Source organism: Lepidochelys olivacea (assembly GCF_965140295.1).
Source record: "Lepidochelys olivacea isolate rLepOli2 genome assembly, chromosome: 17".
Lineage (NCBI taxonomy): Eukaryota > Metazoa > Chordata > Testudines > Cheloniidae > Lepidochelys > Lepidochelys olivacea.
Window position 1 is genome coordinate 25,405,703 of NC_140427.1, and position 25,612 is coordinate 25,431,314.

Below are 25,612 nucleotides of genomic sequence, written 5' to 3' on the forward strand. Positions count from 1 at the left end.
AAGCAGCCAACAAGGGAGGTGGAAAAGGGCACCATGGCTCTCCCCTTTGGGCAGGGCTGACGAGACTGCAGTGGTCTTCAGCCCAGGGGTGGGGTGCCCTGGGAGGGGGCAGTTCTGTATGGTGGCATCTGGACCCTGGCACCCCAAAGTAAACACTTTGGCCACCCTCAGCATGGATAACCTCCCATTACTGGCCAGGACCATGACCCCACGCACTGGCCAAGTGACAGTGTCATTTTTATTTGTATTTATTTTATAAAGACTCTGATCCTTCCTCCCAAAACCTCAGCAGGATCATGAGTGGGCTGCCCAGGGAATATAAGGGATATCACAGACACCTGGCAGCGCCCTCCCCTTGTCTTGCTGGAACGCTGGCTCCAGTAGGTAAGCAGCAGGGAATGAGAGATCCTTGCCCCTGCCCCTGGGAGAGCAGCTGCTCCTCCTGGCTTATGCAGCCAGCCACTGCTGCACTCCAAAATGGGAGACACTGGAGACAGGGCATGTGCCAGGAACTTTAAACAACCACTAGGTGGCATCACCACCCTGCCTGGCATCAGTAGATTTCCGCAGAACCCTTTGGTTGCTGATTTTCCCTCCTTCACTCTGTCCCAGGTCACCTGCTCCTGGGGTGGCTGATGGGGGCAATGGGGCCCATCAGCGCCCGGCAAAGCACAGCCCTGGGGATCCCGCTGCGGGCAGGCCAGTCCAGGCCATGTGGGGTCTGGGGGAGTGAGTTGTGCCAGGCTGCTGAGAAACCTGAGGCCTGCCCTCTATCAGAGACCAGGGGACATCTGCAATCCGCCCTACACAGTGATAGGTGCAGCCCTCAGCCTCCCAGCAAGCGGCCTTCACAGACAGTGTCCCTAAGCAAGGCCAGGAGCCCAGGGGCTGGCTCAGGATCTGTGCATGTCAAGCATGCCCAGAGCTGTAGTGTCTGGGCCCTGCCACCCACGAGTGCCCTGCTCTGGCCTCACAGCCCCAAAGCAATGAGCACTGCAGGGAAAGGAGACGCTGACCCGCTTCTTGTAGTAAATCCTCCACTTGTGATACTCCTTCATCACCACCTCGATCCGACGCTTCCAGTAGTTCCCCTCCAGCACAACAGCCTGGCAAGGACACAGCCAGCACACAGGTCACAGGCACCCTCAGCAAGCACCTGATCTTAGCGTCCCCCACAGCCCGCACCCCTGCACCCTCCCAACAGCACCCTCTGCTGGGAGAGGCTGGAACTGGCATAGCTGGGAGCTCCCACAACAGCCAACGCTCCTGCCCTGCTCCCCACAGCGCCCCCTGCTGGGTGAGGCATGACACACACATTTCCCTTTCCCCAGCTGCAGGAGTGCAATGTGGCTCCCACCTGGGCGCTTGGCCTCAGGGCTGGTTTTCCTCAGCCAAAAGAGAAGCCATTGAACCCTGGGAACTGCAGAAACAACCCCCACCACCCCATCACTGCCCCCAGCCTGTCAGAGCCAGACCAATAGAGACCTTCAGCCCAGACCCAGGCAACTGGCTGCAGATCTATCCCCCCGACCCCAATGTGGCTGGGAAGAGCCCTTGTGTACATACCTCGGGTTTCCGGTGCTCTTCCGCCTCGGAGCCCTCCAGGGGGGTCACAAACCCACACACGGGGCTCTTCCTCCTCTCCACATCTGCCCACAAGAGGCTAGAGTCAGGGTCTAGTCGCCCCTCCCCACACCATCCAGGGACAGGCCTTGCCCCCCCTGGGGACAGGACCTGCCTCCTCTACCACCTCATCCAGGGAGAGGACTTGCCCTTTTCACTCAGTCACCCACCCACTCTGAGTCTCTCCTCAGGGTGAAGATCTGCCCCTCCCTCACTGTGGGAGAGACTTCTCCCACTCCCCAGAGTCATTCCCCCAGCGTCCCCAGATGAGGGCCAGGTTCTCGGAGCCATAGGTCTGGCTGCAGGGGGAGGATTCAGGGCCCGGCCCAAGGGCAGCTGGGCCGTGTACTCACATTGGATGTACCAGGCTCTCCAGATAGCGTTGTTGAGGCGGATTTTATCCCGGCAAAGCAGCCTCAGACCCTTGAAATTCTTCCACTTTGGAGACACCAGCTTCCCACTGAAACATGCACAGGAGAGGGATGGGATGGGATTGGGAGAAGGCTGGTCCTAGTAGAATTGGCCATTGGAGGAGTTCCCAGGGCTTTATAAATGAGCAGTAATGGTGCCTCACAAACCCTGGGAGTTAGGTAAGGGATGCATAGTATCGCCTTCTCTGGCCCTGAAATGCAGCCACTTCTGGGGTGGGGCAAGGCAGCTGTTCACAGCTCCCAGGTACACTACTGCACAATGTGGGTACATAGCCAAAGGAAACTACAGGGCAGTCAGAGATCGTGTACTGCTCTGGGGCTGAACGCGGTGCTGGGCTGTGCCACATTCACCGCTGCTAAGGTCTGTGCAGCTCCATCTGTGGTGCTTTATGGCCATTACTTGAAAATCTGCAGGATTTTTCAAAAGCTCCCCCTCATCTCCGCCTCCCCTGAGTCTAGGCCTGCTCTCTGCCTCCCTCCTTTCCCCTCCCTGCTTCCAGGGCCTGGCCTGCACCCTTTCTCCCCGTATCCAGGCTCCCAAAGGCAGCCGTGTTTGTTTTACAGCTTGTTGTGGTGGCTGCGTGCCCCTAATGGGCCTGTAGTGCTGGCAGCCTCATTACACTAATCCATGCACCTGGGCTCAGGAGAGTACATCCATTTCCAGCCCAGAGAGCAGCTGGGCAGCCACAGCCCTGGGAGACCATGTCTGGCAGCAAAGTTCAGGGCGGTCACCCCAAGTGTAACTTCAGTCAGGGGCTTCCAGGCTGCTTGTGCACAGCAAGAGTGTGCCAAGACCCAGGGAGGGGCAGGCTCTGGGGCTGGGGATATGGGACTGCTGGAGCCCGGAATGGCGCAGGCTCCCAGGCTGGGGGGTATGGGACAACCAGGGCCTGGGGCAGGGCAGGCTCCCAGGCTGGGGGTATGGGACAGCTGCGGCCAGGGCTCATTAAATATGTCAGCCTTCCAAGTCACAGGCCCGGCTCACCAATGGCTTCTTGCTCCTCCCTCCAGAGGGCTCGGGGGAGCTGCTCGTTGGCAGGGGTCAAAGTAACACTCAACACTTAGTGGTATGGGGGCTGGCTCTGTCCTGCAGAAGTGGCGGGGCTGGGGGTCAGTGTCCCCCAGCCAGCCTGTCCAAACTCCCTGGCCCATGCCACCCAGGGCTCCAGCAGCGATTTAAAGGGCCCAGGGTTCCGGCCGCCACTAGTGCAGTAGCTGCAGTAGCAGCCAGAGACCCGGGCCCTTTTAAATCGCTGGCCCTGGGGCAGCTGCTTCTTTTGTCCCCGCTGTTGGCGGCCTGCGGGGGCAGAAGGGGCAACAACAGTAAAGCGCTGCCGCAGCAATGTTTTGCCGCGGCAGCGCTTTAACGTCGGCTGGTACCGGTGGCCACTGTTTACTGATACGTCGTACCGACGCACTTTCCCCCGGCTCATTGGCCACTTGAACCCTTGGCTGCAAGGAAAGTCTGGGGCCTGTTGGTGCTCAGCTCTGCAGCCCCTGCTTTGGGAGCCTGAAGTCTGCTGTGTCTCTCCTCCCCAAGCCTCGGAGACACAGAGCTGGCTGGGGCCAAGCGCACAGCATCCCCGCCTGGAGAGGATTGGAATGACGTAGGGCTTGGGGTGATGGTGGATGCATGGAGCAGCACAGCTGGAGAGCACCATGTCTGCCCCGGGTACTGTGCAGTTGTGCTGCCCTTTGCCAGAAGAGTTCACCCCTATCGGGTCTTAGTGGGTCCCTGGTTGCTCCTGGATTATCACTTAGCAGCAGTTCCCCATAGCTCCCTCCCAGCAACAGCTGCCCAACTGACTGATGCTTTGCACTCAATGCTGCACTCCATTGCCTTCTCTAGCTCCTGGCTGGGTCACTTTTGCACTGGCTTCAGTTTAGAATTCCCCTGGAAAATCAGCTAGTGCCCATCCTAAATGGAGCGAGCTGCAGTGAGCATGTGATGCCAGGGATCTGGAGTTCTTTTAGCTTCTGGATATCATTCAGGATTCTGGGTACAAGGCTAGGAAGGGTCCCTTGCAAGCAGGAGAGGCTATGTTTTGTCTGGCACTGGAGCAGGAATTCTACAGCCATCCCTTGGGAGTGGAGCTCGGTTTCTCCAGAGACTCCTCCTATGCACAGGATGTAGAAGCAGGAGGCATGGATCCTCTCTTTATACCGAGCAATGGGAGCAACACACCCTGCTGTTCCCAGCATTCCCCCAGCTTTCTAGAGTTGCCCCACATGCAGTGCCCTGACAGGTCCTGAGAAGGCGCCATCCTGGTGTGTCTCTATGGCAATGTCATGGGAGCAAAGTCTATCCCGCCAAGAACATGGGAGACCCGAGGCAGGCTGCTCCTGCAGCTCTCTCCTTTGTCCATTCAAATCTACGAAATTCTCCTCCTGCATGATCGCCCCTGAAATCTATTTCCTGTGACCTAAGCTCTTGGAGCTTAGTTTCAGAAGAGATCAGCATCCAGTGTGCACACACCATGCTGTGTCCTTAGAATCATAGAATATCAGGGTTGGAAGGGACCTCAGGAGGTCATCTAGTCCAACCCCTGCTCAAAGCAGGGCCAATCCCCAGCTAAATCATTCCAGCCAGGGCTTTGTCAAGCCTGACCTTAAAAATATCTAAGGAAGGAGATTCCACCACCTCCCTAGGTAACGCTTCTCATCCACTGTCACCCCTAGGTCCTTTTCTGCAGAACTGCTGCCTAGCCATTCGGTCCCTAGTCTGTAGCGGTGCCTGGGATTCTTCTGTCCTAAGTGCAGGACTCTGCACTTGTCTTTGTTGAACCTCATAAGATTTCTTTTGGCCCAGTCCTCTGAAGGTGTCCTTCTGAACACCTGGCCCATGGTGTCTATGGTCAGTTCTGCACAGCGTCCCCAGGGCCATTGGCTGTGTTGCTGACAGAGGATGTGACAGGATCCTGCAAGAACCACATGCATCTGGAACCACTTCCTGGAGGGAGGCCAAAAAACCCCTGGGATTTCTGAGGCTCCAGCACATGGAGCTCCTGGCGGTGCACCCTTGCTGGAAGGCAGGTACACTAGCATTGCGCAGTCTCTGCTCGCTGCATGGTGGGGCTGCTCCCCGTGATTCCCCCTCCTCAGGGATGCTGCCCAGTCCTGGCACAGTGAGGCGTCTGCTTGTGAGTCCCAGGAGTGTCTCTCACAATGGCCCCTGTTATAATATAGAGTTGAGAACCCCCTCTCACTCTCCATGAACACACTGGGGAAGGGGGGGTGTCTCTCCATGTTCCATGCTGCCCCTCACCACACAACAACAAAAGACAGTGAGAAAGCAAACAGCTTATGGCTGCCTCCAGCTCTGTCTGGGCCTTTCCTGGCCCAGGGTGTGATAAGCCTGGGCCCTGGCTGAGAAAGGGCAAGTGCACTGGGGAGGAGCAAATGGTCAGTGGCAGTGCGAAGCCGGAGGGCCCCGTGCAGTGGGGTTACACTCCGGGGCAGCTCCTGTGCCAATGGCACGAATGTCACCTGCTCACCAGAGTGCCCATCAAGGGCTGTGGAGAGGGAGAGGGGGATCAGGCAGACAGGAGTGAGGTACACAGAGGGGTATCTCTGCTATCACCAGGGAATTTGAACTTTCCCCAGAGCTACAAAGCAAACACCCTGCCAGTGCCAGGCGGGTGAGCCAATTGAGTTGCAGAATTTCCTGGGTGCTTGGCTAGTGCCAGCCGGCCAAGGTTACCCAGGCTCAGTCACTGCCAAAAGTGTTGAACTTTGACCCCTTAAAGAGACAGCAACTCACCCTTCCGCAAAAGGCTTTAAAGAATCCCCTATGCCCACACTGGACATGGTGCCAGCCTTTTTCCCCGTGGCACACGGAGCTCCCCTTAGAAGCATGGAGGCAAGAGGGAGATGGATTTAGAGCTTATTATCCTTATGTTGTTTCCCAACATTAATTATCATGTAATCATTTGTCAAGTTCATCAGGCTGATCTTTGCTCCCTGATTCACTCTTGAAGACGGCCTTACCCCTTCAGAAACAGCTCCTGGAGGAGAGCAAGGCTGAGCTGTGGAGCGGGACTTGAAGAGATAGATGGGCCACTGGGCTGGCCACCTGAAACTCAGAAAGGAAAAGCCCAGCTCCTGATCACAGGCATGTCATGGAGGGCCAGAGGCGGCTTCCCCTTCATGGACTGGGCCCGAGATGGGAAATGGTTGGGATTCTTTTCAAGCCAGACAGTCAGTTCCCCATGGTGTCATTACCTTGCATAGAGAGTGGGTTCAACCAAGCTGGGAAATGTATCTTGGTGCCTAGGAAGTGCCAGTCCCCAGAGAATAGGCACACCAATAAGGCCATAATGGAAAAGGGAAGGAACTGGAACACAGGACTCCTGGGTTCTATCCCTAGCTTTGCCATCAACTCACTGTGTAATGTAGGGCAAGTCACTTAACTTCTGTGCCTCAGTTTCCCACCTGTAAAATGGGGACCAACGTACTTACAGAGATTGGGAGCTTTGGGGTGGGGGGGGAATCTATGGTCAAAAAGTGCTAAGCCTGAAGATTATTCCTGAGTACAGCTCAGTGAAGGAGGATCCTGGGTGGGCACTAACTTCAGCTGTGCCCAGATCGATGCATGCACCCCTCCCACCCCGCAAAACACCCCCAACTGCACAAGCACAACAGCCACGCCACAGCGCTTTCCCAGGCTCACACAGAGAACGTTGGTGCCGACTACACAGCATGGGAGGCAGGAGCAACAGAGAGACCAGAAACAGGGTCAGGAAACAGAACGAGATCCATTGTGATAAACACGAGTGAATCCCCCAGTGCAAGGCTGTAACCAGAGGGAGAGAAATCCTGGCCTGAGAATACAGGGTGAGAGTGGAGAGTGATTAAAGGGAATGTAATCGTGACAGGCCCAGGGAAAGGGCTGGAGGCATCACGTCATAGACGAGGTAGGGGACAGGTCGGTGGTTCTCTTGGCTCTGGTTCAACTGCCCCTGGAACATCACATTCAAATCGGGACCTCCCAAAACTAGATAGATACAGACAACTGGGAGGGAGCTCTGAGAAGAAGCAACAAAAATGGAGGGAATGCAGGAAAAGTAAAAAACTAGATCTGCAGACTCAGCTAAATGACTTCACATGGGGTGGGGAATATGATCTAACCCTCTGTGCACACCTGACGGGGATAAATACCGGGAGTGGGGGGGCAGGAATTAATCAAGTTAGGGCTCAGGGCTGGACCAAGGAGAAGTGGGATGAAATGAAGAAAGGGAACGTTTAGGCTGAATATCAGGAAAATCTTCCTTCCTGTCAGTGAGATCCAGGGGCCTGGGGGAAGCAGGAGCCCCAGGACTTGAGCCATTTAAATAAGACCAGACAAAGCACCCAGCAATGCACCAATGAGACCATCCAGCTCTTGGGTCTCCGGGAGAATGGATGAGGTGGAGCTGCACAAGACTCCTTCAGGCCCTCCTGACTGTTTTCCTGGGATAAAACAGCACTTAAATTAAACATGATGCTAACCACACATACAGCCACCCCAGCCTTGTCTGGCAGTAATGAGAATGGCTGTCAGGTCACATGATAAATCCTTGGTCTCAGAATACAGCCTTCCACAGGCCTGTTCAACAGCTGAGCCTGATCCTTCACCTGAATCCTGTGTTTGTTGCTCCTGAACCAAAGACCCCGCCAGTGCATAACAAATGGGCACCCCTTCCATTAATACCCCATTTCCCCCTGCAGAGAGCTCTCACCATGCCCAGGGCTCACATCCTGGCACCAGGGCAAACACTCCTTAAGGCGCATTGGGAGACCCAGAAAGCTAATGGTTGCCCTCCCCATGCACCCGAGAGCGCAGGTTCCATGGTGCATTTAGAACCCTGAAATACCCTGTAACTATGTCAGTAAACTGTTAATGTTACTCATCGCGTCTCTGCCGGTGGCTCTCTGAGCTGCCTCTGCAGGTCTATCCCAGATCCTCGCCTCATCCTCTTTCCCTGCCATATCCTCCAGCTAAGATAAACATAGCCACAACCCTGCTTTGCATTGTTTCCCCTAAAACTCTCTATTCGCCATTGCCACAGCAGACACCATGCTCCCTGGTTCTCAGGCTCACAACCTTGGATTCATCTTCAAACCCCCTCCCTACGTACACACATCCTCACTGCATTTCCCTCCTTAATGTAGCAAAAATCTAGCCCTTTCTTCCTGTTCACACAGATACAACACATGTTCATGCCCTAGTTATCTTCTGCCGTGACTACCAGCTCTTCCTCCCTGGCCTCCTCAATGCTCACGTTTAGCATCCTACATAGAGAGGAAGTGTTAGGGCGCTAACCTGGGACTCAGAAGACCCATGTTGAATTCGCTGCACTGCCACAGACTTCCTGGGTGACCCTGGACAAGTTACTCAGGCCTGGTCTGCACTTAGAACTTAGTTTGCTGAAATCCACACCCCGAGTGCTGTAACTATACCGACGTAAACCCCAGAGAAGACACAGCTAGATTGATAGAAGAATCTGTCAAACTAGCTACAGTCACTTGGGGAGGTGGAGCTCCTAAAATGACGGAAAAACCCCTTCCTTGGCTGTAGTCTGTGTCTACACGACAGGGTTACAGAGGTATAGCTACAGCACTGTAGCTAGGCTGCTATAGCACCCCAGTGTATCATAGAATCATAGAATATTAGGGTTGGAAGGGACCTCAGGAGGTCATCTAGTCCAATCCCCTGCTCAAAGCAGGACCGACACCAACTAAATCACCCCAGCCAGGGCTTTGTCAAGCCAGGCCTTAAAAACCTCTAAGGATGGAGATTCCACCACCTCCCTAGGGAACCCATTCCAGTGCTTCACCACCCTCATAGTTATTCCTAATATCCAATCTAGACCTCCCGCACTGCACCGTGAGACCATTGCTTCTTGTTCTGTCATATGCCACCACTGAGAACAACCGAGCTCCATCCTCTTTGGAACCCCCCTTCAGGTAGCTGAAGGCTGCTATCAAATCCCCCCTCACTCTTCTCTTCTGCACAGTTCCCTCAGCCTCTCCTTGTAAGTCATGTGCCCCAGCCCCCTAATCATTTTCGTTGCCCTCCACTGAACTCTCTCCAATTTGTCCACATCCCTTCTGTAATCGGGGGACCAAAACTGGACGCAATACTCCAGGTGTGGCCTCACCAGTGCCGAATAGAGGGGAATAATCACTGCCCTCAATCTGCTGGCAATGCTCCTACTAATGCAGCCCAATATCATAGAATATCAGGGTTGGAAGGGACCTCAGGAGGTCATCTAGTCCAACCCCCTGCTCAAAGCAGGACCAATCCCCAATTAAATCATCCCAGCCAGGGTTTTGTCAAGCCTGACCTTAAAAACTTCTAAGGAAGGAGATTCCACCACCTCCCTAGGTAACGCATTCCAGTGTTTCACCACCCTCCTAGTGAAAAAGTTTTTCCTAATATCCAACCTAAATCTCTCCCACTTGGCCAACTTGAGACCATTACTCCTTGTCCTGTCATCCGCTACCACTGAGAATAGTCTAGATCCATCCTCTTTGGAACCACCTTTCAGGAGGTTGAAAGCAGCTATCAAATAATATGCCGTTAGCCTTCTTGACAACAAGGGCACACTACTGACTCATATCCAGCTTCTCGTCCACTGTAATCCCTTGGTCCTTTTCTGCAGAACTGCTGCTTAGCCAGTTGGTCCCCAGCCTGTAGCGATGCATGGGATTCTTCCGTCCTAAGTGCAGGACTCTGCACTAGTCCTTGTTGAACCTCATCAGATTTCTTTTGGCCCAATTCTCCAATTTGTCTAGGTCACTCTGGACCCTATCCCTACCCTCCAGCGTATCTATCTCTCCCCCCAGCTTAGTGTCATCTGTGAACTTGCTGAGTGTGCAATGCATCCCATCATCCAGATCATTAATGAATTAATGTAGGCATGGGCTTAGTCTCTCTGCCTCCACGCCCCATCCGCTCTTCCCACCCTACTCTGTGTGTTAAAGATAGAGAGGTGCACAGAAACTATAATAATGGGGCCCATATAAGAACCTATGTATGCCAGAGCTTTCCCTCTCCCTCTACGTTGTACACATAGAGCAGTATGTTGTGTAAATATAGTTGGCCAAGCGAAGCGAGGTCTCACTCTCAATTCGATGGCATTTCTCTGTCTGAAATGTGATAACGTATGACCGCTGCATCCAATGCATTCCAACATTTCAGGGACTATTCTACGCATATAAGGGCAGAGCCCTAGTGATTGTGGTGAAAATCAGAAAACTAGAAGAGGGAATGGTGGGGACATATGGAGTCCATGGTGTCCGAGTTTCAGGGAAAGTGCACCTGTATTCCCAGATGGTGGGTGGCACAGATGGCAAATTATTTCTTTGCTTTAGGAGTGGGATGGCATGGGTGTGTTTCTAAATGCTTTTGAAGTGGGGTGTGAATAGAACAAAGTGGGGCAGAAGGACATGGTCTGGTATCTGGCTCCAGATCTTAGACATTTTCACCCTTATGGATAGAGAGGACTACATAGATTATGAGCAATGTAAACAAGCTCTGTTGCAGAAGTTTAAATTGACCCCTGAAGCATACAGGAAAAGGGAACCCAGGGAGCTGAGATGATTTTATTGCCACAAGTCTGGCCATAAGGCAACACACTGCCCGGTGCTAGGGAGACCAGGGGCTAGTGGTAACCCACAGCAGATCCAGGTAGCAGTGACCTCACCACTGATGGAACCAGCCCCAATGGTCCCAGCAGAAACCTGACGTTGTCAGACCCCAAAGGGGAATCAGCTTCCCGGTGGCAGTGGATGGGGAAAGGCCCAGTGATGGAGGGATGCTGGGGCCCAGGTAACTCTGGCTCACCAAAGGGTGCTGGCCCCTTGAGCATTATCCCCAATAGATTCCTGACCAGTCAGGGACTAGTGGGACCCCCTTTCCTTGGTGGTTCAGATACATCTGAAATGGGGTGCCAGTAAAGGGCCTAAGGATGTTGGGTTACACTCCCAACTGCTGGGAGAGGTCTTGCTGGGAAATGACGAACGGTCCTGGGCCCAGGCCACTTGTGTGGTCTCCTGGAGCCAAAAGCCAACATCTGCAGCCCTAGGGTCTGACGCTGAGCTGCATGCTGGCAGTTGAGGAGCAGCTCTGAGTGGCTGTCTGATAGTGTGAGTGTGTGGCCACGGCCATGTAGAGTCCTGCTGATACGCTGACCTGACCCCAGTCACCAGGCTGAGCAGAGAACCCCAGCTCCTGGTTTGGAATTGATTGCAAGTGATTGACCCCTCACTAGAAAAACCAAGGGCTTCAACAGACTCCCTTAGCAGCCCCTGACAGGAGAGACCTTGGAAACGTTTTCTGGGTCTGCTCCTTAGAGATTGGATGCCCCCTGGGAAAGCTGAGCCATGGGGAATACGGAGACAACTGGTGGTACCACAAAAGTACTGCCTTAGATTACTCAGCCTGGCCCGTGATATACCCTTCTCAGGGCACATACGCAGAGCACCAAGCAGTGCTTACTACACATTTCCTACTGGCCTGGGGTTTGTGAGGCAGTGCAAAAATAGTGTAAGTCCTGTAACCCCTGCCAGAGGGTGGCAAAGGGCCAGGATACGGGCAAGACTGCCCTGATCCTCCTGCCCATCATAGTGGAACCTATTCAGAGGGTCATTGTGGGGCCCCTTAGAAAAGTTACCCAGTGGGAGAAAAGGCTATTCTGGCAGTAGTAGGTTACACTACCCTCTCTCCATATTGTCTCCATATTGTCCTGGTCTCCATATTGGAAGAGAAGATTGAAGGTCTGGAGCAACAGATAACAACCCTGCGTTGCATACGGGAAACTGAGGATTTCCTGGACGAAACTCAGGATAGGCTTCTAGGGGCACAAAGCTCTACAGATATAGAGCAGGTTGCACAGAGGAGCCAAGAGGCCAGTGAAGAAGCTTGGCAACATGTGACCTCCAGAAGAGGTAAGCGGAATGTCCGGGTTCCAGTAACACAGACACAGGTAACTAACCGCTTTCATGTTCTCTCCACAGGTATCGTTGCGGAGAGTGGACCAGATGATATGTCTGGGGCGAGAAAGCAGAAGGAGACTCCGCTGGTTGGAAGGCATGAGATGCGCTGTCCTGAGGTTGGGGGTTCCACGACCACCACCCCCAAGAGGAGAAGGCGGGTGGTGGTGGTCGGGGACTCTCTCCTCCGGGGGACTGAGTCATCTATCTGCCGCCCTGACCGGGAAAACCGAGAAGTCTGCTGCTTGCCAGGGGCTAAGATTCGTGATGTGACGGAGAGACTGCCGAGACTCATCAAGCCCTCGGATCGCTACCCCTTCCTGCTTCTCCACGTGGGCACCAATGATACTGCCAAGAATGACCTTGAGCGGATCACTGCGGACTATGTGGCTCTAGGAAGAAGAATAAAGGAGTTGGAGGCGCAAGTGGTGTTCTCGTCCATCCTCCCCATGGAAGGAAAAGGCCTAGGTAGGGAGCGTCGAATCGTGGAAGTCAACGAATGGCTACGCAGATGGTGTCGGAGAGAAGGCTTTGGTTTCTTTGACCATGGGATGGTGTTCCATGAAGGAGGAGTGCTGGGTAGAGACGGGCTCCATCTTACGAAGAGAGGGAAGAGCATCTTTGCCAGCAGGCTGGCTAACCTAGTGAGGAGGGCTTTAAACTAGGTTCACCGGGGGAAGGAGACCAAAGCCCTGAGGTAAGTGGGAAAGCAGGATACCGGGAGGAAGCACAGGCAGGAATGTCTGTGAGGGGAGGGCTCCTGCCTCATACTGGCAATGAGGGGCGATCAACAGGTTATCTCAAGTGCTTATATACAAATGCACAAAGCCTTGGAAACAAGCAGGGAGAACTGGAGGTCCTGGTGATGTCAAGGAACTATGACGTGATCGGAATAACAGAAACTTGGTGGGATAACTCATATGACTGGAGTACTGTCATGGATGGTTATAAACTGTTCAGGAAGGACAGGCAGGGCAGAAAAGGTGGGGGAGTAGCACTGTATGTAAGGGAGCAGTATGACTGCTCAGAGCTCCGGTACGAAACTGCAGAAAAACCTGAGTGTCTCTGGATTAAGTTTAGAAGTGTGTGCAACAAGAGTGATGTAGTGGTGGGAGTCTGCTATAGACCACCGGACCAGGGGGATGAGGCTTTCTTCCGGCAGCTCACGGAAGCTACTAGATCGCATGCCCTGATTCTCATGGGTGACTTTAATTTTCCTGATATCTGCTGGGAGAGCAATACAGCGGTGCATAGACAATCCAGAAAGTTTTTGGAAAGCGTAGGGGACAATTTCCTGGCGCAAGTGCTAGAGGAGCCAACTAGGGGGGGTGCTTTTCTTGACCTGCTGCTCACAAACCGGGTAGAATTAGTGGGGGAAGCAAAAGTGGATGGGAATCTGGGAGGCAGTGACCATGAGTTGGTTGAGTTCAGGATCCTGACGCAGGGAAGAAAGGTAAGCAGCAGGATACGGACCCTGGACTTCAGGAAAGCAGACTTCGACTCCCTCAGGGAACGGATGGCCAGGATCCCCTGGGGGACTAACTTGAAGGGGAAAGGAGTCCAGGAGAGCTGGCTGTATTTCAAGGAATCCCTGTTGAGGTTACAGGGACAAACCATCCCGATGAGTCGAAAGAATAGTAAATATGGCAGGCGACCAGCTTGGCTTAATGGTGAAATCCTAGCGGATCTTAAACATAAAAAAGAAGCTTACAAGAAGTGGAAGGTTGGACATATGACCAGGGAAGAGTATAAAAATATTGCTCGGGCATGTAGGAATGTTATCAGGAGGGCCAAATCGCACCTGGAGCTGCAGCTAGCAAGAGATGTCAAGAGTAACAAGAAGGGTTTCTTCAGGTATGTTGGCAACAAGAAGAAAGCCAAGGAATGTGTGGGCCCCTTACTGAATGAGGGAGGCAATCTAGTGACAGAGGATGTGGAAAAAGCTAATGTACTCAATGCTTTTTTTGCCTCTGTTTTCACTAACAAGGTCAGCTCCCAGACTGCTGCGCTGGGCATCACAAAATGTGGAAGAGATGGCCAGCCCTCTGTGGAGATAGAGGCGGTTAGGGACTATTTAGAAAAGCTGGACGTGCACAAGTCCATGGGGCCGGACGAGTTGCATCCGAGAGTGCTGAAGGAATTGGCAGCTGTGATTGCAGAGCCACTGGCCATTATCTTTGAAAACTCGTGGCGAACCGGGGAAGTCCCGGATGACTGGAAAAAGGCTAATGTAGTGCCAATCTTTAAAAAAGGGAAGAAGGAAGATCCTGGGAACTACAGGCCAGTCAGCCTCACCTCAGTCTCTGGAAAAATCATGGAGCAGGTCCTCAAAGAATCAATCCTGAAGCACTTGCATGAGAGGAAAGTGATCAGGAACAGCCAGCATGGATTCACCAAGGGAAGGTCATGCCTGACTAATCTAATCGCCTTTTATGATGAGATTACTGGTTCTGTGGATGAAGGGAAAGCAGTGGATGTATTGTTTCTTGACTTTAGCAAAGCTTTTGACACGGTCTCCCATAGTATTCTTGTCAGCAAGTTAAGGAAGTATGGGCTGGATGAATGCACTATAAGGTGGGTAGAAAGCTGGCTAAATTGTCGGGCTCAACGGGTAGTGATCAATGGCTCCATGTCTAGTTGGCAGCCGGTATCAAGTGGAGTGCCCCAAGGGTCGGTCCTGGGGCCGGTTTTATTCAATATCTTCATAAATGATCTGGAGGATGGTGTGGATTGCACTCTCAGCAAATTTGCGGATGATACTAAACTGGGAGGAGTGGTAGATACGCTGGAGGGGAGGGATAGGATACAGAAGGACCTAGACCAATTGGAAGATTGGGCCAAAAGGAATCTGATGAGGTTCAATAAGGATAAGTGCAGGGTCCTGCACTTAGGACGGAAGAACCCAATGCACAGCTACAGACTAGGAACCGAATGGCTAGGCAGCAGTTCTGCAGAAAAGGACCTAGGGGTGACAGTGGACGAGAAGCTGGATATGAGTCAGCAGTGTGCCCTTGTTGCCAAGAAGGCCAATGGCATTTTGGGATGTATAAGTAGGGGCATAGCGAGCAGATCGAGGGACGTGATCGTTCCCCTCTATTCGACATTGGTGAGGCCTCATCTGGAGTACTGTGTCCAGTTTTGGGCCCCACACTTCAAGAAGGATGTGGATAAATTGGAGAGAGTCCAGCGAAGGGCAACAAAAATGATTAGGGGACTGGAACACATGACTTATGAGGAGAGGCTGAGGGAGCTGGGATTGTTTAGCCTGCAGAAGAGAAGAATGAGGGGGGATTTGATAGCTGCTTTCAACTACCTGAAAGGGGGTTCCAAAGAGGATGGCTCTAGACTGTTCTCAATGGTAGCAGATGACAGAACGAGGAGTAATGGTCTCAAGTTGCAGTGGGGGAGGTTTAGATTGGATATTAGGAAAAACTTTTTCACTAAGAGGGTGGTGAAACACTGGAATGCGTTACCTAGGGAGGTGGTAGAATCTCCTTCCTTAGAGGTTTTTAAGGTCAGGCTTGACAAAGCCCTGGCTGGGATGATTTAACTGGGAATTGGTCCTGCTTTGAGCAGGGGTTTGGACTAGATGACCTTCTGGGGTCCCTTCCAACCCTGATATTCTATGATTCTATGATTCTCTCCACAAGCAGCAGCTCTATTCTCCACAGAGGCAGACAAGTTGGCTGACACTTTGCTGGCGCTATTCATCTGGGCTGAATTTCTGCAGGAGGTTTTGACTGACCAGGAGGAAAACTTTATGTCTGCCCTGCATGTCAGTCTATTGGAGAAACATGGAGTTCAGCACTTCCCGTCACCTCACTATCAACTCAAGGCTAACGAGCTGCTTGAAAGACTTAATGGGCCCCTTAAAATGATGCTGAAAAGTTTTGTGGATCAGCCCCCTGTTGGCTGGAATAAAAGTGACCTTACCGGCTCTTTGCCTATTGGGAGGTTCCCCAGGAATCCGTAGGATTCTCCCTTTTGAACTGCTCTATAGGAGGAGAGTATGGGGGCCCCTGAACCTAATGAGGGAAGAGTGGGAAGGTACAGCCTCTCCCAAAGGGAGTCCTTGCTGCAGTATGTGTTGGCCTTCTGGGAGTACTCACGGAACCCCTGGGTTTTGCCCAGGAGAATCCAGCAGTGCTCAGGAGAAACAGACAGCTTGGTCTGACCACACCACATGTGTCTGGATGTATGGCACAGGGACCGAGTGCTGGTTCTCAACCCACTGTGGGGGAATAAACTCCAGACTGCCTGGGAAGGGCCCTTTAAAACCATCAAACAGCTCAATGAGGTGACCACTCCCACCTCCACCAAGGGTAGCATGGGAACATGATGAACCCCTGTTCTGACCGAGAGACTCCAGCGCTGGCCGGGTGTGAGCACTAGGAGGACAAGAGAGATGATTCCTTAAGAGATCTGGTGGCAGAAACGGGGGCCTGCCCCTCCCCTGACTCCACAGCCCTCTGTGATCACTGAACCCCACACAGGAAGCGGAGATCAGGGATGTGCTGCAGGGTTACCACCAGGTATTTTCCAGTAAGCCTGGACAGGCATTGCTTTGCTGCCCACCAGCCCCAGTTAAAAGTCCACCCTTTGGGGTTACTGGGAAAACAGAGCAGAGCCTGGAGAAGGAAATCACTGACATTCTAGAATTAGGGGTGATCCAACAGTCAGACACTCCGTGGGCATCCCCCTGTGCGTTGGTGCCTAAGGATGGGTCAGTCAGATACTGTGGGATTGTAGAAAGCGCGCTACTGTCATTGCTGTGGATGTGTACCCCATGCCTAGAATGGACTAGTGTCCTACCAGACCAGGTGGGAGGGGCCAATTCCTGACCACAAGGGAGCTCACCCAGGTGTCTTTGGACTCAGGTGCCAGGTTCAAATTGGCATTTGCCACCCCGACTGGGCTCCTTGAGTTCCTGGTGCTCTCTTTTGGCTTCAAGAGGACCCTGATTCCCTTCCAGCAGCTGGTGGATCAGTGACTGGAGAGGCTGGGGGAGTTTGGCCTGGCGTATATCAATGATGTTTGTGTTTTCACTCAGAGCCAGAAGGGCACAAGACCCAGGTCAGAACGGTGTTTCACAGCATTCAGACAGCAGGCCTGACTGTCAAGGCAGAGGAATGCAAGGTGGGGATGATGGCAGTGGGCTGTCCTGGCCATAGAGTGGGGAGCTGCTGTCTAAAACTAGAGCCTGCCAAAGCGTAGGGGATTACAGACTGGCCCGCTCCCCAGACAGGGAAACAGGTACCATCCTTTCCTGGCATAGCAGAGTGTCACTGGAGGTTTGTCCCTCCCACTGCCTGCTCCCCTCATTGATCTGTATAAAAATGGTCAGCCACACACAAGGGTCCAAACAGTGCCAACAGGCCTTCTGCAAAAGGAAGTGTCACCCACAAGCTCAGGGTCTAACTGGTTGCCATATCTGGGATCAGGAAGGAATTTTCCCCCAGGTCAGATTGGCAGAGACCCTGGGGGGTTTTCACCTTCCCTGCAGCCTGGGACATGGATCACTTGCAGTTTTAAATTAGTGTAAATGGTGTATTCTCTGTAACTTGAAGTCTTTAAACCATGATTTGAGGCCTTCAGTAACACAGCCAGAGGTTAGGGGTTGATGTGCAGGAGGTTAGACCAGATGATCACAATGGTCCCTCCTGGCCTTAAGGTCTATGAGTCTATGAAGGAGGCCCTGAGCACAGACTCTGTTCTAGTAAGCCCAAACTTTGACAAGCCTTTTGTGGTGTTCGCAGATGCCTCTGACACAGGGCTTGCAGCTGTGCTGATGCAAACTGGTGAAAAGGGGAGACACACCCCTTAGGCACCTGAGCAAGAAATTGCTTCCCCAAGAGAAAAATTAGATGACAGTGGAAAAATAATGTTTGGCCATGCTGTGATCACTCAGCAAATGATGGTCCTTGCTTACCATGTTCAGTTGCTTTACCATGTTCAGTGACCACTCCCCATGCACCCAGCTACAGCAAATGAAAGGGCCAGAGGCCAAACTGCTAAAATGGAGCCTAGTGCTTCAAGATTCTCTATGGATGTGACTCATGTTAAAGGGAATGCAAATTTGGTGCTGATGCTCTGTTCAGGAAACAAGTCAATGGGTCCTCCTATAATGCTGCACCCTATGACACTCATTTCTTTAGGCAGAGGTGAGACAGACATGGCAATATGCAGGATCTGATTGTATTAAGCATACATATTATTGTGGGCTGGGGTGTCTGTAACCTCTCTAGGGTGACAAATTTAAGATCTGAGAGTTCAAAAGGCTATACTGAAAATGTACCAGCCCAGAATGCAGGCTTTTCATCCCAAACTTGGAAAGCATCTGCTAAACTGCAGCTTGTCAGTGCAAAGCCTCGTCCTGGGGAACAGAACAAGCTTCTCTTAAAAACTTGTTTTGATAAAAAGTGCCGACCTTGACCCAGCATTGTGTTGTTTACTGAGTCCTTTCCTGGAAGTCACAGAGCTGAACTCTGGCAGCCTCGTTAGCAGAAGATGCTACACATGTATCTAGGTGAGACCTGTGCCTGTGCTGATGGGACTTAAAGGCATTAACGAAATGCATGTGAGAGATTAGGGAAACTCTATGGAAAAGGTTAGACACAAAGGCCTGACTCTCCAGTGCATGGCCCCTTGTACTGTCCTCACACAAGTGCAAAGGAAGTATAAAATGCTACCAGATCAGACTGGGAGCCCTTTACAGCCTGTGCTGGGCTATTTACCTCTCTCACCCTGTGAAAAAGAGTTAATATAGGCCTGAAAGGCCACTTAACCTGTCTTCCTGCGTCTGGAGGGTGGGCCAGGCCTCATTAGAAGTACAGTCCAGCTGGGACAGAGATGACTCTCCCCATGAAGAGCTGGAGAACCCAGCAGTAGGGAGGAGACCCAGAGGAGGTGAGGTAGATTGTTCTTCCGAGGTTCTCTAGGAGGCAGCCAGAAAGACAGACGAGAAGAGCAGACAGGCAGGCTGGCTCCTTCAGGGTGAGTGGGGCCCTGTAAAGCTGTAGCTGCCTGAACCCCTGAGTGAGGGGAGGGTGTGCCAGCCCCAGGAAGGGGCATTGATTGAAGCAGAGAACTCTGTGGGCACACAGGTGGAGAGTCTAGAGCAGCAGAGGTGCTCCCACCATGAGGTGACTGACAGCTGAGCGGAAGGTTTGATTTTGGTCAGGCTTTGAAGCCCCAGCAGGGGCAGGTGTCTGTAATGTGCTCTGGTGGGAGCACCAGGTTATTCCTGCCCTGGAGTCAGTATAGGAAGGTGGGAGAAACAGAGGCAAAAAGTGCTGCAATGCCACATCCAGCCAGGAGGGGTGTGTGTTGGGCAGTAAATTTGCCCCCCCGTACATATACACTCAAGGTGTAGGGCAACAGTGAATTGGACCCGATGAGTCTGGGCTCAGTTGCCCCCAGACGGTTGGCTGTCTCATTCACACCAGCACGTGCATTGAAGAATCATGTGGATTAAGCTCTCTTCTCTGACTGGGGGCTAGCTGAGCAGTGTAGTAGTGAGAGCAAGTTGCTCACCAGGAGGCTTGGTGCCCAGGCCCACTTGAACTAGCCCACACAGAGAGTGTTGTGAACAAGAGTGCCATACCTCTCCATAGCAACTAGGAGAAATAGCCAGGGCACCAGTAGGAAAGAGGAGCCGACCATGTGTTCTAAAAACAAAGGGACCAACACAAAGGATGAGGGAAGGGGACTGTGTCTTGGCAACAGGAGCAAATACTGAGTGGGTCTGTAACTGGGGTTTCTGCAAGTGCAATTGCCTGGGTGCAGTTCTCAACCCCTATGAAGGGAAACAGGATTTAGGACAGTTGTATAAACAGAAAATCACACCAGAAATCACAAAGTCTGCATCACCAGTTTCTCTTTTAATAAGAAACTGACCCATTGCAAAGCCACAGAATCTGCTACCACTCTGCTGGGGGCTAGGAGATCAGATTAGTACCAAACGAGCACATGGCAGCCTTAACATGCAAAGGTTTCTCCCTGCCAATTTCAACCTCGGTATGTTCAGTTGCAGGGCTCTTCTGCAAGAAAAACAAGGCGGCTGCTGGAGCTATTTTCTAATGGGAAAAGTGACTGTGGGGTGAACCATGGCCAAAAGCACCTGTACTAGTTGCGTTTTGGATAGAGATCCCCATAGACAATAGAGGTGCTTGATGCCTAAGACTGGGCCGTAGGCCAGGCTTACACAGAGTTTGCCTGGGTAGAGCTATTGTGGCTAGGGGTGTGATTTTTTTTTTTTTAATTACATTACCAAAATAGAACAGGAGGACTTGTGGCACCTTAGAGACTAACCAATTTATTTGAGCATGAGCTTTCGTGAGCTACAGCTCACTTCATCGGATGCATGGTGATGCATCGACAGGGTGCATCCGATGGGTGAGCTGTAGCTCACCGACAGGGTGATGCATCCAATGAAGTGAGCTGTAGCTCACGAAAGCTCATGCTCAAATAAATGGGTTAGTCTCTAAGGTGTCACAAGTACTCCTTTTCTATTTTGGAAATACAGACTAACACGGCTGCTACTCTGAACCCTGTCATTACCAAAATAGTTATAGCAGTCCATCTGCCGGTGTGGCTGCAGGTATGCCCGTGTAAGGGTGCTGTGCATTGGTACAGGTCTTCCTGTGGAGACTAAGCGGAATTAGCCATACTGCTATAAGCACAGCAGTATCAATGTGTCTGCACTAAGGGGTTGTACCACTTTAACTCTAGGGGTGTAAGTAAAGCAATGAAGGTTGTGTGTAGACGAGGTGAGAGATGCACAGACAAGTGTGGGGAGAAGAAGAGGACATGCTGTGAATGGTCACTAATGTGGGTTACAGAAGCATCTGGGCTTGATAGGAGAACAGGAGTTGATTCTTGTCTCCTCCTGTAACCAGAGAGGAAAGCTGATCTCTGGGGCGGGAAAGGGTAGGAGTAAATAGGTGTGTCAGGTGTTCGCTTTTATCATCTTTGTTCTCTAATGTTTTGTTCCAGTTGCTAAGTAAAAATAATTCAAGAGACCGGTGGTCAGTGTCACTGATCGCAGATGTCCAAAACACAGTGGGACCTGCAGGGTAGTGATGGTTGGTGGACACGGGGTAAGGTACTTGTGTCCCGGTCTAAGAGCGGAAGAATTGCAAGATTCTGCCAAGCTGTAGCAACCCCTGCCGTGTAGTATATGGGCCCTGAGACAGGTAGGGGCAGGAGTCCTAAGATGTGAGGTGTGTGCACTGTTAGGGACAGAGGCATAACTAGCCCTGGAAAGGTGACAGTACTGGCTTCCCACTCTGCTTCTCAGATGCAGACAACTGGCTCCTCCTCAAAATGATCCAACACAAACAACCCCCCTGGGTCAGAGACCAGGCCTGGAAGTGCAGAGGGACTATAAACGGGGTTAGAATGGGAGATGGGCTAAAGCCTGAATAAGGCAAATGCAAAACAAGACCCAATTCTCCTCTGTCCCACTAGCCAGTGTGGGAAAGGGAGCAAGCCTGTTTGGTGTGGGTTTGTGGGGTGTCCAGCTGGCTGAGGGCAGAGAAGGGGAGGGGGAAAAAAAAAGACACAGTAGAAACACTAGGGCTTTCTTTCCCCTGCCCCATGCTCAGACTCCAGCTGAGCTAGCGGGAGCCTCAGAGCCCAGTGTGAACGCTGGCTGAATTCAGTGCTGCGCAGAATTCACTCAGCTGTGCAGAGTGCAAGGCTGAAGCTTACTGCTCCAACCCAGAGCCACCAGGGCTCCATTCAGCCTCCTGCCCCAGGCACAGCTGAGGGCAGCCCTGAAATCTGCTGTACCCAGATTTCCACGGGTCCCTATGGAACTAGTGGCAGCCAGGCTGTAGTTGCCACAGCCATACCCTTTTCTGCCTCTGGAACGCTCCTCACTCACCTAGAATCTGCCCTAAGCCCAGGAGCCCTGTTGGGAGGTCCAGAGCTAGCAGAACCTGCTCTGCACTGGGCAGGGTGACCCTACTGCCCCTGGGGCATTCCCCAAGGGTCTGTGCGGCTGCTTTACAGGCATTAAGGAGCTGCAAAGGGCTGCAGGGTGACAGGGAATCTGGGCAGCCAAATGGGGCTTCCTGGGCCTTTGCTGTATCCTCTCTTTTGGTTAAGAGGGAGAAGGTCGGTGGGGGAAAATTCCTAAGCAGACTCCCTAGTCTGTCCCTCCTCCTCCGCAGCCCACGTATCCTGGGCCAGGAGGCTTATTCTAGGGGAGGGGGATCACTGATCCCAGGGGAGAGGGAAGCCAGGGGTCCCAGGCAAAAGGATCCTCAGACTTACCTGTAGGCCAGGCTCATGCACTCAAAGAGCCGGGTGAGGGTCAGGTCGATGGTGCGGGGATCAGCTGGCTCTGACTCAGTACCATGGTGGCGTCGGCGGGGCACCGAGTCGCTGTGCGGCGAGGAGACCATGAAGTGGCCACTGTGGATGACCTGTGAGTGGGACAGGGAGCCTGAGCCTGGCCCAGCACTGCCCGAGCCCAGACCCTCTGAGTCTGAATCAGAGTCAGAGTCAGGGCCTGACCCAACCTGCGGGTCTGGGAATGGTCCATGCAGCCCCACCTGTGTTCCAGCCATTGTGCCCAGTGTTGGTGGCAAGTAACCGCCTGCAAGTAAACCTGTCTGAGTACCTAGACAGCCCACATCACAGCAGCCCCACACATGCCAATTAGCATAATGTGTGCTCACCACACCCCCTGGTCAGCCTGTTGCTTCCACACCCTTTCTGTTGCTTGATCTGTCTCCTCTAAGACTCCCTGCTAAGCTTGCAGTTCCCCTGCTGTCTCCCAGTGAGTCCTATTTATAGGGTGTAACCCCCCCCCCGCCTCAGTGCTCAGCCTAGCTTCTTTACCCCAGCCATGCCCTTGGGTGGGGCTAGGGGTGGGCACAGGAGTTGAGCAGGGAGTTAACTCCTTATCTGCTGTATCTTGGGAAAAGGTGGGGCCTCTGGGTCACATTAGATTTTATTTCCTTAACAAGCTGCCTAAATTTAAAGGAGAAGCTGCTCCAGCTTCCTCCTGTTCCCAACCCCCCTAGCTGGGAAGCCAGAGAAAGGACTCACAAGCAGCAGGTCCTCACCCTGCTGCTAGAGAGCTCAGTCAGCTTTGTTTACCTTGGCTCAGTGGCTGCTCTGCCTGCGTGTGGAAGAAAAATACATGGTATTTACCTACCGCCTCTGTACTAATGTATCCCCCAACACTTCCCGGGGAACAAATACAGATTAAGGGACAAAAACAGAGGAGATTATAGCAACCAGGGTCCAGCTCAGCACAAAGCAGGGAACAACTCACTGAGCCATGCCCCAGGGCCCTGGAAACAGGGTGAGAACCTGCTTTAAATTGGCTTCTCCAGGGTCTTCCTCTGAGCCAAGGAGAGAGCAGGGGCAAAGATACAGACAGGGTCTCCCTGGGGACCTCTGAGGAGGCAAGGACTCAGAGAAAGATCGGTAGACCTAGTCCATTCAGGGCCTGAAAAGTTAAAACAAAAAAGTCTTTGAAAATCTCCCCCTAAGATGGATCCTACCTGCTTCTGGCTTTCAGCGGGAGTCAGGCAGCCAGCTCCATGGGTGCAGTTGAGAATCTCCCCCTTAGACCCAGGAGGGGTCTACAGGGCAGCCAATGAAGGTAGCAGTGGGCAGACAGGACCCTCTGCCCAAGTCTCCATGCTCTGTGTTGGCTGTGGATGATGGTCTGCATAGGGGGAAGTCTAAAGGGAGTGCAGTGCTGTAGCCAGACCTCAACTGAATAATTAATATTAATGAGAAGAATTGCCCTAGCATCACATTGCTGCCAACAGAAAAACAGCTAACAGGAGTTTGGAGGAGTGTAGAGAGAGGGAGTGGGAGAGGTTTTCCTTCCAGGTTCAGCATCACATGTGATATCAAAATGGCCAGCAATGGAACAGATCCCTATGGAACAGAATTCTATGAGATGTTAAGAGTAACAAGAAGGGTTTATTCAGGTATGTTAGCAACAAGAAAGTAGTCAAGGAAAGCGTGGGCCCCTTACTGAATGAGGGAGGCAACCTAGGGACAGAGGATGTGGAAAAAGCTAATGTACTCAATGCTTTTTTGCCTCTGTCTTCACGAAGCTCAGCTCCCAGACTACTACACTGGGTAGCACAGCACTGGGAGGAGGTGACCAGCCTTCTGTGGAGAAAGAAGTGGTTCAGGACTAATTTAGAAAAGCTGGACGAGCACAAGTCCATGGGGCCGGACGAGTTGCATCCGAGAGTGCTAAAGGAGTTGGCGGCTGTGATTGCAGAGCCATTGGCCATTATCTTTGAAAACTCCTGGCGATCGGGGGAAGTCCCAGACGACTGGAAAAAGGCTAATGTAGTGCCAATCTTTAAGAAAGGGAAGGAGGATGATCCTGGGAACTACAGGCCAGTCAGCCTCACCTCAGTCCCTGGAAAAATCATGGAGCAGGTCCTCAAGGAATCAATTCTGAAGCACTTACATGAGAGGAAAGTGATCAGGAACAGTCAGCATGGATTCACAAAGAGCAAGTCATGCCTGACTAATTGCCTTCTATGACGAGATAATTGGCTCTGTGGATGTGGGGAAAACAGTGGATGTGTTGTTTCTTGACTTTAGCAAAGCTCTTGATACGGTCTCCCACAGTATTCTTGCCAGCAAGTTATAGTCCATTCATCCAGCCCATACTACTCTAAGGTGGATAGAAAGCTGGCTAGATCATCGGGCTCAACGGGTAGTGATCAATGGCTCCATGTCTAGTTGGTAGCCGGTATCAAGTTGGAGTGCCCCCAAGTGTTGGTCCTGGGGCTGGTTTTGTTCAATATCTTCATTAATACCTTCATCTGGAGGATGGCATGGACTGCACCCTCAGCAAGTTTGCAGATGACACTAAACTGGGAGGACAGGTAGATATGCTGGAGGGTAGGATACAGAGGGCCCTAGACAAATTAGAGGATTGGGCCAAAAGAAATCTGAGGTTCAACAAGGACAAGTGCAGAGTTCTGCATTTAGGAAGGAAGAATCCCATGCACTGCTACAGACTAGGGACCAAATGGCTCGGCAGCAGTTCTGCAGAAGAGGACCTAGGGGCTACAGTGGATGAGAAGCTGGGTAGGAGTCAACAATTTGCCCTTGTTGTCAAGAAGGCCAATGGCATTTTGGGATGTATAAGTAGGGGCATTGCAAGCAGATTGATCATTCCCCTCTATTCCACATTGGTGAGGCCTCATCTGGAGTACTGTGTCCAGTGTTGGGCCCAACACTACAAGGAGGATGTGGAAAAATTGGAAAGCATCCAGCAGAGGACAAAAAAAGTGTTTAGGGGACTGGAACACATGACATATGAGGAGAGGCTGAGGGAACTGGGATTGTTTAGTCTGCAGAAGAGAAGAATGAGGGGGGGATCTGATAGCTGCTTTCAACTTCCTGAAATGGGGTTCCAAAGAGGATGGATCTAGACTGTTCTCAGTGGAAGCAGATGACAAAACAAGGAGTAATGGTCTCAAGTTGCAGCGGGGGAGGTTTAGGTTGGATATTAGGAAAAACTTTTTCACTGGGAGGGTGGTGAAACACTGGAATGCGTTACCTAGGGAGGTGGTGGAATCTCCTTC

At 52.2% G+C, this 25,612-nt stretch overlaps 1 protein-coding gene across 1 annotated transcript in view; it reads right to left on the minus strand.

The window, feature by feature from the left end:
* Positions 1-22,603, minus strand: part of MLXIPL (MLX interacting protein like) — a gene marked incomplete at its 5' end in the record, with an annotated part of 60,101 nt that extends 37,498 nt beyond the window's left edge. The window contains 4 exons of the mRNA XM_084650640.1: positions 1,017-1,106; positions 1,567-1,649; positions 1,977-2,083; positions 22,308-22,603. Of these exons, the coding sequence (XP_084506766.1) occupies positions 1,017-1,106; positions 1,567-1,649; positions 1,977-2,083; positions 22,308-22,603 (576 nt within the window). The remainder of the gene's footprint in view (positions 1-1,016; positions 1,107-1,566; positions 1,650-1,976; positions 2,084-22,307) is intronic.
* Between the last annotated feature and the right edge of the window lie 3,009 nt (positions 22,604-25,612).